The sequence below is a fragment of the Taudactylus pleione genome, unplaced genomic scaffold, assembly GCF_031769625.1.
Source record: "Taudactylus pleione unplaced genomic scaffold, aTauple2 ptg000094l, whole genome shotgun sequence".
NCBI lineage: Eukaryota > Metazoa > Chordata > Amphibia > Anura > Myobatrachidae > Taudactylus > Taudactylus pleione.
In genome coordinates this window covers 1,719,068-1,732,835 of record NW_028284496.1, presented here as the reverse complement: position 1 = coordinate 1,732,835, position 13,768 = coordinate 1,719,068, and the positions used below count along the sequence as shown (strand labels likewise).

The following is a 13,768-nucleotide window of genomic DNA, read 5'->3' as shown; positions in this document are numbered from 1 at the left end:
CCTAGGACTCCATTCACTTACACGCTCAGTGGCTGGTTTAGCCAGGATGATGGGGGTCTTCTGCATGCTGTATCCAGAGTTATCATCATTCCCATCCTGAGCAAGACAAAAAGGTCTTATGATGTTGGATACGGTTATTCCTTTGCAAGGGGTATATAGGAAAAGAACAATTACCTGAGCCCTGGTGCCCCCTCCTGGTCACACTGTGTAACACACACAATGCTTGTGGTAGAAAAAGTTTGAGTCACAAAAAAGAGCCAAGGCAGTGGCTCACTAACTCCGTCCTCCAGATACCCTAACAGTCCAGGTTTTAAAGATATCCATCAATTTGACTGAGATACTAATTAAGCCATCTGCGCTCAGACATGGATATCTTTAAAACCTGGACTGCTGAAGTGCCTTGAGGACACTGTACCTAACTCAGAGTCGGTCGAAACTCTCTCGCTCCGGAGCTCACTACAAAAGGGACGGCTGTCGATATTGATCGACAGCTCGGCCCGTTTTGTAGGCGGGGCGGGGGGGGGGTGGTTTCACGAACTGAGGCGTTCCTGACGGAACACTTGCCGTTTTGTGGGCGGCCGCACTGACATCAGCAGTGATGTCAGTGGGGATCTTCGTGCTCGATCAGAGCAGGAAGCTCCATGGGGCTTGCGGTTGCCGAGACCCAACCTTAGGGTCTCGTCGCAAGCCCTGACGGTCGCGATGGTCTTGACCATCGCGACCATCACCCTGGTCAGTCGCTAAGCTGTCGGTGGTAGATAGTTTTATCTATAATAGGTTGTGACTAGCTCATTGTGAACTCTAGATTAACTAACCGATTGTTCTAAAAAATAAAAAAATATAGCAAATAATGTAAGAATAATAAGCAGTGTCTTTCACAATTTACTTTACAAGACAAAGATCAGAGGAGAAAATGTCTTAACTACTTCTGCCTTTAGCAGTTACTAAGTGGCAGTGTCAGCCAAACCTAATGCTGGCCATACACTAGTGCGATTTTGGTCCGTTTGCACGATTAGACAATGAATTGTGTGGAAATCGTGTAGTTTTTAGGTAGGAATACGATCCGATGCGCGCTCCGGCCGCTCTTATATCGCATCGTATGATCAAACGTGCAGCCCATATTATCCGTCGTATCGTATGCAGATCGTGCAATGTATTTGCACATGCGATGCATAGTGCGTCCGACCGCCGTCATTTGAGTGACATTTTCCTGATGATCATTGAGGCACACGTACGGTCGTACCGTGAGATCATATGTACATCGCTTGTCAATCGTGCAGCCGGGAGGTCAAGGGAAATCGTATGGTGAATCGCATCTTATGCTGATCGTACTATTGTATGGCCAGCATTAGAGTTATTAAGTCTATGGGGTAGATTTACTAACGAGCGGGCTGTCAAAGTCGTCGATCATTGGTGGATTTGACGGCCAGCTTCATAGGGCCTTGCTGCTAGAGCTGGTAGCCAACGTGGGTAGAGCACAGCTATATACTGTAGGAATGGTATTCCTGGTATAACCTCTGTTACATCCATCAGTGCTTATTATACAGACTGACAGTCAATAGGGATTGTTACAGGAAAGGGAAATTAAAATAAAAATCATTTCAATAAAGAAAAACAAAAAAGACAATACAGTTGTTTTCCCACAATGGCTTCCTCTGATTGGCTAAAGAAGGACAGTAGGCGGAGCTTAAAATGTCTTATCTACTTCTTTTGTGACATGATCAAAACTACACTCTCTGCCCATAATGTACATATAGCGTAGCGGCCGGCAGAGTATAATAAGAGCTGTCTGGTTTGTTTAATACCCTAAACCCCTCTGGAGAATGAACGTGTCCTGTACTCACCCATCTGTCCTGATCGCGGTCACGCAGCATGGGGTCTCTTTCACGGCCAGGCTCAGAGAGGTTTAGGTTACCAGTAGGACCTTGGTCCATCCAGCGACGCCTCCGACCGCGCCCGGGGACGTACATACTGGGCTGGCTGTGTCCAGAGTCGGACATGATTCTGTGAGAGAATAGGAAACCAAACCCATTTTAATGGAAGGGGAGATGATCTGTCTGTCCGATGCCATTTAACAGTCTGAAATAAATCACACATTACATTGCAGTTTCATTCCCTATTGTATGCAATTTGTAGTTTCTTGCCAACAAAACTCAGAGAGATTCTCATTAGCCAATGTATTATATATTGCATAAGCTAATTATTCACTCGCTTATCTTCATATGTAATGCCGATGTTTCAATGCTCCAAATTGATTGACGTAAGTGTTCCGTTTGTACTATTGCTCCTATTAGCTTCCAGCTATCATTGCATAAACATTTCTCAGTTTCATGCTTTACACACAAAGCATGACATAGCATAGCATGGGAAGATTTAGCATTTACATTTTATTACGGGCTTTCCAGGCATGAGTGTCCGGTGCCCAGCCACTGACAAAGTCTGTGCAGGCTGTCTGTATGCAAAAAGTTCTAGCTGATGTAAAATAAATTGCTTAAAATAGTGTAACCTTCAGTGCTCTTGGTATCACAGGCTTCCCATTTATAGTGTAACCTACAGTGCTCTTGGTTATCACAGGCTTCCCGTTTATAGTGTAACCTACAGTGCTCTTGGTTATCACAGGCTTCCCGTTTATAGTGTAACCTACAGTGCTCTCGGTATCACAGGCTTCCAGTTTATAGTGTAACCTACAGTGCTCTCGGTATCACAGGCTTCCAGTTTATAGTGTAACCTACAGTGCTCTCGGTATCACAGGCTTCCCGTTTATAGTGTAACCTACAGTGCTCTTGGTATCACAGGCTTCCCGTTTATAGTGTAACCTACAGTGCTCTTGGTATCACAGGCTTCCCGTTTATAGTGTAACCTACAGTGCTCTTGGTTATCACAGGCTTCCCGTTTATAGTGTAACCTACAGTGCTCTTGGTATCACAGGCTTCCCGTTTATAGTGTAACCTACAGTGCTCTTGGTATCACAGGCTCCCCGTTTATAGTGTAACCTACAGTGCTCTTGGTATCACAGGCTTCCCGTTTATAGTGTAACCTACAGTGCTCTTGGTATCACAGGCTTCCCGTTTATAGTGTAACCTACAGTGCTCTTGGTTATCACAGGCTTCCCGTTTATAGTGTAACCTACAGTGCTCTTGGTATCACAGGCTTCCCGTTTATAGTGTAACCTACAGTGCTCTTGGTATCACAGGCTTCCCGTTTATAGTGTAACCTACAGTGCTCTTGGTATCACAGGCTTCCCGTTTATAGTGTAACCTACAGTGCCCTCGGTATCACAGGCTTCCCGTTTATAGTGTAACCTACAGTGCTCTCGGTATCACAGGCTTCCCGTTTATAGTGTAACCTACAGTGCTCTCGGTATCACAGGCTTCCCGTTTATAGTGTAACCTACAGTGCTCTTGGTTATCACAGGCTTCCCGTTTATAGTGTCAGATACCCGTGAGCACCGATCACTTGAGGTTAGAACAGGCTTCAAATGGAATGTTGAGTATTCTCTACAGCTTTTCATTGTGTATGTCCTCTATAGATTTATTTTTATTTATTTATTGACGGTTACTGACATAGCGCCAGCATATTTAGTTATGCCTTACAATTAGGAACAAACAGTAATAATACAAGACTGGGTAATAACAGACAGACAAAGGGGTAAGAGGGCCCTGCTCGCAAGCTTACAATCCATCACTGATTTCTCATTGCACTATTCATGTACATATTAGCAGGTTATAGGTATGTAAATAGCGTTCCCGCCAGGCTGTTTTAGCGGGCGCCGCGCCCGGCCCCATTTCTAAAGGGCAAAGGAACCCTGCCCTCCGGCGCGGCGCCCCACTGAAACAGCCTGCAGGTGCCGTCCCCAACCGTGGGACGCAGTGTCCCGCGGGTGGGGAAAACTGCGGCGTAGCAGTCACCGCCGGTGAATGAATGCCGGGCGCATGCGCCCAGCATCCATTCACACTGATAGCAGCGCTTGGGGGAAGCCTGGCATGTTCGTAAGTGCCGGGTGCGCCCTCAAGAGTGCCGAAAAGGGGACGCGGCTTAAAGACACACCCTCCTTTCCTTGGTCACGCCCCCTTTTCGGGCGCACGCACATCAAGTGCTGATGCACCAATCACCAGTTTCTGCGTGCAGTATCCAGGCTATTGCCGTACACTCTCACTCATGTATATTTTCAGATACGTTCATATTAAGATTTCTACCCCTCCCAGTTCTGACACCACAGTCTCATTCTATTACAAAAGATTCAGACTTTCATATCGATTAGGTTTATAGGTACAGCGTGTAAATCCGACACGCGTTTCGCTGTGCTCTCTCCCAGGGCTAAAAATAAAGAATCCAATTAAAAATACAATCCCTCGACCTACAAAATCATGCACAGTGACCAATCACACTGATTAATACATTAGCGTAAAATAGTGAATATAGGATACATTTTTCTCACAGTGACTGATCATTGTACTAATAATCCACCGAAGAAATAAAGATGTAAACTTCTCAGACTCTCAGAGGTTACACACTAGTGATTATGTGGCACACAGCCTACTAAACGCGTTCATATTTTTCCATACGCTGCTCTATCCTCCGTATTCAAGTCCAAAGTTTTTTCGTTGTTGCGGAAACTCAATGCAATGGGACCTGCGATAAATTTTCGCCTATGAGGTGTCGAAAAAAAGTGCAGAATTGGGGTTTTGGGGTGCAAAGCTGCACCCTTGAGGCAGTCCCCCAAAGGTAAACTGCGTTAAAAAAAAGTTTTAAAAAGTCCTTAGATCACCCCAAAAAAGTACTTTCATTTTGGGGGCAAAAAAGTTCAAAGTTGGGGGACAAACTTAAAAACTAGCAGAATAGACTCCAGGGGGTTCCCAAGTATGCCCCAGGTATTTTTAAGTTTACAGGTGATTGCGGCAGGTGGAATTTTTACAAATTTTAAAAGTTAACTTTAGCAACTTAAAAATATGCTAGTACCCATTTTCATGTACCCCAATTTTGCTGGGACTACTTATTTTGACCAAAAAAACCTTGTAAATGCTATTCTTCACCACTTCTGCAAAGACGCGAAAGAGAAGCTATTGAGAGCATATAAGTACCCCAAATACCTTCAGCAGGGCTATTCGGGGGTATCTACAGTGATCCCCAATGTCAGTGCATTATTGGAGGGTGTCAGGCTCATTTCCCCAAATCTGACAGTACTTTTCGCATATTACAGTTTTGCCGGCTCCCGTTTTCGACGATTTCTAATTGAATACGGCGGAAAGCGGCCACGCGCACAATACTTTTTCGCATTGAAAACTAGCGATGTGGTCGAAAAGTACTGCATGCGAATAGTACCGGACTTTTCGCCTGGAATTGAATACGGCCCTATGTATGATTTTTATATATCCTAGTGGTTTTCAACAAATAGAAACTAAAGTAATAATAAAAATCTACAATGTTTTCCAATAAATACCAATAAGGTTGATGCACTCCAAGAAGCTTTAATATCATCCAAGCTTCACTTGTAACTAAACGGCACATTATAATTACCATAGACATCCATTATTCTGTATGACCACTGAAACGACATCTGTTAATGCACTTTGCATACTGCATAATGCTCACCTTGGCGACTGGCTCAGCCGTAGCGCTTTTTCTTATTGTTTTGCCAGAATTACAGCTCTGTAAATGAATAAAAATACCATTCATTACTTAATTTCACGTATATATCCAGGAGACAGCCTATCAAATAAAACTATAATGCATTTCTGCGGCTTCATGAAATAAAGCACATATCAGACACAGCGCTACCATTGTTTTACACAAAAAGAATGATTGTAAAATAAGTAATGGGTTAGTGACGTGCCAAATTAAAATGGAAAACAGGAGCACTCCACCTGCATCAGCCCAAACTCCCCCATGATGTTCTGCCAGCCCTCTACATTACCACAAGAACATAGGAGCACTCCACCTGCATCAGCCCACTCTCCCATGATGCTCAGCCAGCCCTGTGCATGATCAGAGGAACATAGAAGCACTCCACCTGCATCAGCCCTGCCTCTCCCATGATGCTCCACCAACCCTGTACATGATCAGAGGAACATAGCAGCATTCCACCTGTATCAGCCCATACTCTCCCATGATGCTCTGCCAGCCCTCTACATTACCACAAGAACATAGGAGCACTCCACCTGCATCAGCCTACTCTCCCATGATGCTCCACCAGCCCTGTACAAGAATAGAGGAACATAGGAGCACTCCACCTGCATCAGCCCACTCTCCCATGATGCTTCGCCAGCCCTGTACATGATCAGAGGAACATAGAAGCACTCCACCTGCATCAGCCCTGCCTCTCCCATGATGCTCCACCAACCCTGTACATGATCAGAGGAACATAGCAGCATTCCACCTGTATCAGCCCATACTCTCCCATGATGCTCTGCCAGCCCTCTACATTACCACAAGAACATAGGAGCACTCCACCTGCATCAGCCCTGCCTCTCCCATGATGATCCACCAGCCCTGTACATGATCAGAGGAACATAAGAACACTCCACCTGCATCAGCCCTGACACTCTGCCAGCCATGTGCAATGGCCAGAGGAACATAAAAGCACTCCACCTGCATCAGCCCTGCCTCTCCCATGATGCTCCGCCAGCCCTGTACATGATCAGAGGAACATAGGAGCACTCCACCTGCATCAGCCCACTCTCCCATGATGCTCCGCCAGCCCTGTACAAGAATAGAGGAACATAGGAGCACTCCACCTGCATCAGCCCAGACTCCCCCATGATATTCTGCCAGCCTTGAAAATGATCAGAGGAACATAGGAGCACTCCACCTGCATCAGCCCTGACTCCAGCATGATGCTCTGCCAGCCCTGTACATGGCCAGAGGAACACTCCACCTGCATCGGCCCTGACACTCTGCCAGCCCTGTACATGATCAGAGGAACATAGGAGCACTCCACCTGCATCAGCCCAGACTTCCCCATGATGATCCGCCAGCCCTTTACATGATCAGAGGAACATAGGAGCACTCCACCAGCATCAGCCCTGCCTCTCCCATGATGATCCGCCAGCCCTGTACATGATCAGAGGAACATAGTAGCACTCCACCTGTATCAGCCCATATTCTCCCATGATGCTCCGCCAGCCCTGTACATGACCAGAGGAACATAGGAGCACTCCACCTGCATCAGCCCAGACTTCAGCATGATGCTCCGTCAGCCCTGTACATGACCAGGGAAACATAGGAGCACTCCACCTGCATCAGCCCTGACTCTCTGCCAGCCCTGTAGATGACCAGAGGAATATAGGAGCACTCCACCTGCATCAGCCCAGACTTCAGCATGATGCTCCGCCAGCCCTGTACATGACCAGAGGAACACTCCATCTGCATCAGCCCAGACTCCAGCATGATGCTCCGCCAGCCCTGTACATGATTAGAGGAACACTCCACTTGCATCAGCCCTGACTCTGCCAGCCCTGTACATGACCAGAGGAGCACTCCACCTGCATCAGCCCTGCCTCTCCCATGAAGCTCCGCCAGCCCTGTACATGATCAGAGGAACATAGTAGCACTCCACCTGCATCAGCCCTGCCTCTCCCATGATGCTCCGCCAGCCCTGTACATGATCAGAGGAACATAGGAGCACTCCACCTGCATCAGCCCAGACTCCAGCATGATGCTCCGCCAGCCCTGTACATGGCCAGAGGAGCACTCCACCTGCATCAGCCCAGACTTCCCCATGATGATCCGCCAGCCCTGTACATGATCAGAGGAACATAGGAGCACTCCACCTGCATCAGCCCTGCCTCTCCCATGATGATCCACCAGCCCTGTACATGATCAGAGGAACATAAGAACACCCCACCTGCATCAGCCCTGACACTCTCTGCCAGCCATGTGCAATGGCCAGAGGAACATAAAAGCACTCCACCTGCATTAACCCTGACTCTCCCATGATGCTCTGCCAGCCCTGTACATGGCCAGAGGAACATAGTAGCATCCCACCTGCATTAGCCCTGACTCTCTGCCAGCCATGTGCAATGGCCAGAGGAACATAAAAGCACTCCACCTGCATCAGCCCAGACTCCAGCATGATGCTCCGCCAGCCCTGTACATGGCCAGAGGAGCACTCCACCTGCATCAGCCCAGACTTCCCCATGATGATCCGCCAGCCCTGTACATGATCAGAGGAACATAGGAGCACTCCACTTGCATCAGCCCTGCCTCTCCCATGATGATCCACCAGCCCTGTACATGATCAGAGGAACATAAGAACACTCCACCTGCATCAGCCCTGACACTCTGCCAGCCATGTGCAATGGCCAGAGGAACATAAAAGCACTCCACCTGCATCAGCCCTGCCTCTCCCATGATGCTCCGCCAGCCCTGTACATGATCAGAGGAACATAGGAGCACTCCACCTGCATCAGCCCAGACTCCAGCATGATGCTCCGCCAGCCCTGTACATGGCCAGAGGAGCACTCCACCTGCATCAGCCCAGACTTCCCCATGATGATCCGCCAGCCCTGTACATGATCAGAGGAACATAGGAGCACTCCACCAGCATCAGCCCTGCCACTCCCATGATGATCCACCAGCCCTGTACATGATCAGAGGAACATAAGAACACTCCACCTGCATCAGCCCTGACACTCTCTGCCAGCCCTGTACATGATCAGAGGAACATAGAAGCACTCCACCTGCATCAGCCCTGCCTCTCCCATGATGCTCCACCAACCCTGTACATGATCAGAGGAACATAGCAGCATTCCACCTGTATCAGCCCATACTCTCCCATGATGCTCTGCCAGCCCTCTACATTACCACAAGAACATAGGAGCACTCCACTTGCATCAGCCTACTCTCCCATGATGCTCCACCAGCCCTGTACATGATCAGAGGAACATAGAAGCACTCCACCTGCATCAGCCCTGCCTCTCCCATGATGCTCCACCAACCCTGTACATGATCAGAGGAACATAGCAGCATTCCACCTGTATCAGCCCATACTCTCCCATGATGCTCTGCCAGCCCTCTACATTACCACAAGAACATAGGAGCACTCCACCTGCATCAGCCTACTCTCCCATGATGCTCCGCCAGCCCTGTACATGATCAGAGGAACATAGTAGCACTCCACCTGCATCAGCCCTGCCTCTCCCATGATGCTCCGCCAGCCCTGTACATGATCAGAGGAACATAGGAGCACTCCACCTGCATCAGCCCAGACTCCAGCATGATGCTCCGCCAGCCCTGTACATGGCCAGAGGAGCACTCCACCTGCATCAGCCCAGACTTCCCCATGATGATCCGCCAGCCCTGTACATGATCAGAGGAACATAGGAGCACTCCACCTGCATCAGCCCTGCCTCTCCCATGATGATCCACCAGCCCTGTACATGATCAGAGGAACATAAGAACACCCCACCTGCATCAGCCCTGACACTCTCTGCCAGCCATGTGCAATGGCAGGAGGAACATAAAAGCACTCCACCGGCATCAGCCCTGCCTCTCCCATGATGCTCCGCCAGCCCTGTACATGATCAGAGGAACATAGGAGCACTCCACCTGCATCAGCCCAGACTCCAGCATGATGCTCCGCCAGCCCTGTACATGGCCAGAGTAGCACTCCACCTGCATCAGCCCAGACTTCCCCATGATGATCCGCCAGCCCTGTACATGATCAGAGGAACAGAGCACTCCACCTGCATCAGCCCTGCCTCTCCCATGATGATCCACCAGCCCTGTACATGATCAGAGGAACATAAGAACACTCCACCTGCATCAGCCCTGACACTCTCTGCCAGCCCTGTACATGATCAGAGGAACATAGAAGCACTCCACCTGCATCAGCCCTGCCTCTCCCATGATGCTCCACCAACCCTGTACATGATCAGAGGAACATAGCAGCATTCCACCTGTATCAGCCCATACTCTCCCATGATGCTCTGCCAGCCCTCTACATTACCACAAGAACATAGGAGCACTCCACCTGCATCAGCCTACTCTCCCATGATGCTCCACCAGCCCTGTACAAGAATAGAGGAACATAGGAGCACTCCACCTGCATCAGCCCACTCTCCCATGATGCTCCGCCAGCCCTGTACATGATCAGAGGAACATAGAAGCACTCCACCTGCATCAGCCCTGCCTCTCCCATGATGCTCCACCAACCCTGTACATGATCAGAGGAACATAGCAGCATTCCACCTGTATCAGCACATACTCTCCCATGATGCTCTGCCAGCCCTCTACATTACCACAAGAACATAGGAGCACTCCACCTGCATCAGCCTACTCTCCCATGATGCTCCACCAGCCCTGTACAAGAATAGAGGAACATAGGAGCACTCCACCTGCATCAGCCCACTCTCCCATGATGCTCCGCCAGCCCTGTACAAGAATAGAGGAACATAGGAGCACTCCACCTGCATCAGCCCAGACTCCCCCATGATATTCTGCCAGCCTTGAACATGATCAGAGGAACATAGGAGCACTCCACCTGCATCAGCCCTGACTCCAGCATGATGCTCTGCCAGCCCTGTACATGGCCAGAGGAACACTCCACCTGCATCGGCCCTGACACTCTGCCAGCCCTGTACATGATCAGAGGAACATAGGAGCACTCCACCTGCATCAGCCCAGACTTCCCCATGATGATCCGCCAGCCCTTTACATGATCAGAGGAACATAGGAGCTCTCCACCTGCATCAGCCCTGCCTCTCCCATGATGATCCGCCAGCCCTGTACATGATCAGAGGAACATAGTAGCACTCCACCCGTCTCAGCCCATATTCTCCCATGATGCTCCGCCAGCCCTGTACATGACCAGAGGAACATAGGAGCACTCCACCTGCATCAGCCCAGACTTCAGCATGATGCTCCGTCAGCCCTGTACATGACCAGGGAAACATAGGAGCACTCCACCTGCATCAGCCCTGACTCTCTGCCAGCCCTGTAGATGACCAGAGGAATATAGGAGCACTCCACCTGCATCAGCCCAGACTTCAGCATGATGCTCCGCCAGCCCTGTACATGACCAGAGGAACACTCCATCTGCATCAGCCCAGACTCCAGCATGATGCTCCGCCAGCCCTGTACATGATTAGAGGAACACTCCACTTGCATCAGCCCTGACCCTCTGCCAGCCCTGTAGATGACCAGAGGAGCACTCCACCTGCATCAGCCCTGCCTCTCCCATGATGCTCCGCCAGCCCTGTACATGATCAGAGGAACATAGTAGCACTCCACCTGCATCAGCCCTGCCTCTCCCATGATGCTCCGCCAGCCCTGTACATGATCAGAGGAACATAGGAGCACTCCACCTGCATCAGCCCAGACTCCAGCATGATGCTCCGCCAGCCCTGTACATGGCCAGAGGAGCACTCCACCTGCATCAGCCCAGACTTCCCCATGATGATCCGCCAGCCCTGTACATGATCAGAGGAACATAGGAGCACTCCACCTGCATCAGCCCTGCCTCTCCCATGATGCTCCACCAGCCCTGTACATGATCAGAGGAACATAAGAACACTCCACCTGCATCAGCCCTGACACTCTCTGCCAGCCATGTGCAATGGCCAGAGGAACATAAAAGCACTCCACCTGCATCAGCCCTGCCTCTCCCATGATGCTCCACCAGCCCTGTACATGATAAGAGGAACATAAGAACACTCCACCTGCATCAGCCCTGACAATCTCTGCCAGCCATGTGCAATGGCCAGAGGAACATAAAAGCACTCCACCTGCATTAGCCCTGACTCTCCCATGATGCTCTGCCAGCCCTGTACATGATCAGAGGAACATAGTAGCATCCCACCTGCATTAGCCCTGACTATCTGCCAGCCCTGTACATGGCCAGAGGAACATAGTAGCACTCCACCTGCATCAGCCCAGACTCCCCCATGATATTCTGCCAGCCTTGAACATGATCAGAGGAACATAGGAGCACTCCACCTGCATCAGCCCTGACTCCAGCATGATGCTCTGCCAGCCCTGTACATGGCCAGAGGAACACTCCACCTGCATCGGCCCTGACACTCTGCCAGCCCTGTACATGATCAGAGGAACATAGGAGCACTCCACCTGCATCAGCCCAGACTTCCCCATGATGATCCGCCAGCCCTTTACATGATCAGAGGAACATAGGAGCACTCCACCAGCATCAGCCCTGCCTCTCCCATGATGATCCGCCAGCCCTTTACATGATCAGAGGAACATAGGAGCTCTCCACCTGCATCAGCCCTGCCTCTCCCATGATGATCCGCCAGCCCTGTACATGATCAGAGGAACATAGTAGCACTCCACCCGTATCAGCCCATATTCTCCCATGATGCTCCGCCAGCCCTGTAAATGACCAGAGGAACATAGGAGCACTCCACCTGCATCAGCCCAGACTTCAGCATGATGCTCCGTCAGCCCTGTACATGACCAGGGAAACATAGGAGCACTCCACCTGCATCAGCCCTGACTCTCTGCCAGCCCTGTAGATGACCAGAGGAATATAGGAGCACTCCACCTGCATCAGCCCAGACTTCAGCATGATGCTCCGCCAGCCCTGTACATGACCAGAGGAACACTCCATCTGCATCAGCCCAGACTCCAGCATGATGCTCCGCCAGCCCTGTACATGATTAGAGGAACACTCCACTTGCATCAGCCCTGACTCTCTGCCAGCCCTGTACATGACCAGAGGAGCACTCCACCTGCATCAGCCCTGCCTCTCCCATGATGCTCCGCCAGCCCTGTACATGATCAGAGGAACATAGTAGCACTCCACCTGCATCAGCCCTGCCTCTCCCATGATGCTCCGCCAGCCCTGTACATGATCAGAGGAACATAGGAGCACTCCACCTGCATCAGCCCAGACTCCAGCATGATGCTCCGCCAGCCCTGTACATGGCCAGAGGAGCACTCCACCTGCATCAGCCCAGACTTCCCCATGATGATCCGCCAGCCCTGTACATGATCAGAGGAACATAGGAGCACTCCACCTGCATCAGCCCTGCCTCTCCCATGATGCTCCACCAGCCCTGTACATGATCAGAGGAACATAAGAACACTCCACCTGCATCAGCCCTGACACTCTCTGCCAGCCATGTGCAATGGCCAGAGGAACATAAAAGCACTCCACCTGCATTAGCCCTGACTCTCCCATGATGCTCTGCCAGCCCTGTACATGATCAGAGGAACATAGTAGCATCCCACCTGCATTAGCCCTGACTCTCTGCCAGCCCTGTACATGGCCAGAGGAACATAGTAGCACTCTACCTGCATCAGCCCAGACTCCCCCATGATGCTCCGCCAGCCCTGTACATGGCCAGAGGAACATAGTAGCACTCTACCTGCATCAGCCCAGACTCCCCCATGATGCTCCGCCAGCCCTGTACATGGCCAGAGGAACATAGTAGCACTCTACCTGCATCAGCCCAGACTCCCCCATGATGCTCCGCCAGCCCTGTACATGGCCAGAGGAACATAGTAGCACTCTACCTGCATCAGCCCAGACTCTCCCATGATGCTCCGCCAGCCCTGTACATGATCAGAGGCGGAAGATGGAGTCAGGGCCGGGTGTAGAAAATTATTGTATAAACGGGCCACAAGGGCGCTGCCGGTACCGAAGCGCACAGCTGCCTCCCCCCCGGGTCTCATCCTACCTCACCCCGCCGCTCTGCTCCGTCCTCAGCCCGGGACATCCGATCACAGCAGCAGTGACAGCACCGACCAACCAGCTGCGACCACCCGTGCGCATGCGCAGAATAGGTCAGAAGCAGCCTGCAGCCAGACCGGC

General features: G+C 50.7%; 1 protein-coding gene across 2 annotated transcripts in view; it reads right to left on the bottom strand.

Moving 5' to 3' along the window:
- The window catches only part of SMG9 (SMG9 nonsense mediated mRNA decay factor), a 42,650-nt gene extending 28,892 nt beyond the window's left edge, over window positions 1-13,758 (bottom strand). The window contains exons 1-4 of one of the 2 annotated variants that reach the window (XM_088469832.1): window positions 13,635-13,756; window positions 5,593-5,649; window positions 1,845-2,004; window positions 22-96 (exon numbers count right to left, since the gene is read on the bottom strand). In XM_088469832.1, the coding sequence (XP_088325958.1) occupies window positions 22-96; window positions 1,845-2,000 (231 nt within the window). In that variant the 5' untranslated portion in view covers window positions 2,001-2,004; window positions 5,593-5,649; window positions 13,635-13,756. Of the gene's footprint in view, window positions 1-21; window positions 97-1,844; window positions 2,005-5,592; window positions 5,650-13,634 lie in introns of both variants that reach the window. The other variant, XM_088469834.1, reaches the window with a different exon arrangement.
- Between the last annotated feature and the right edge of the window lie 10 nt (window positions 13,759-13,768).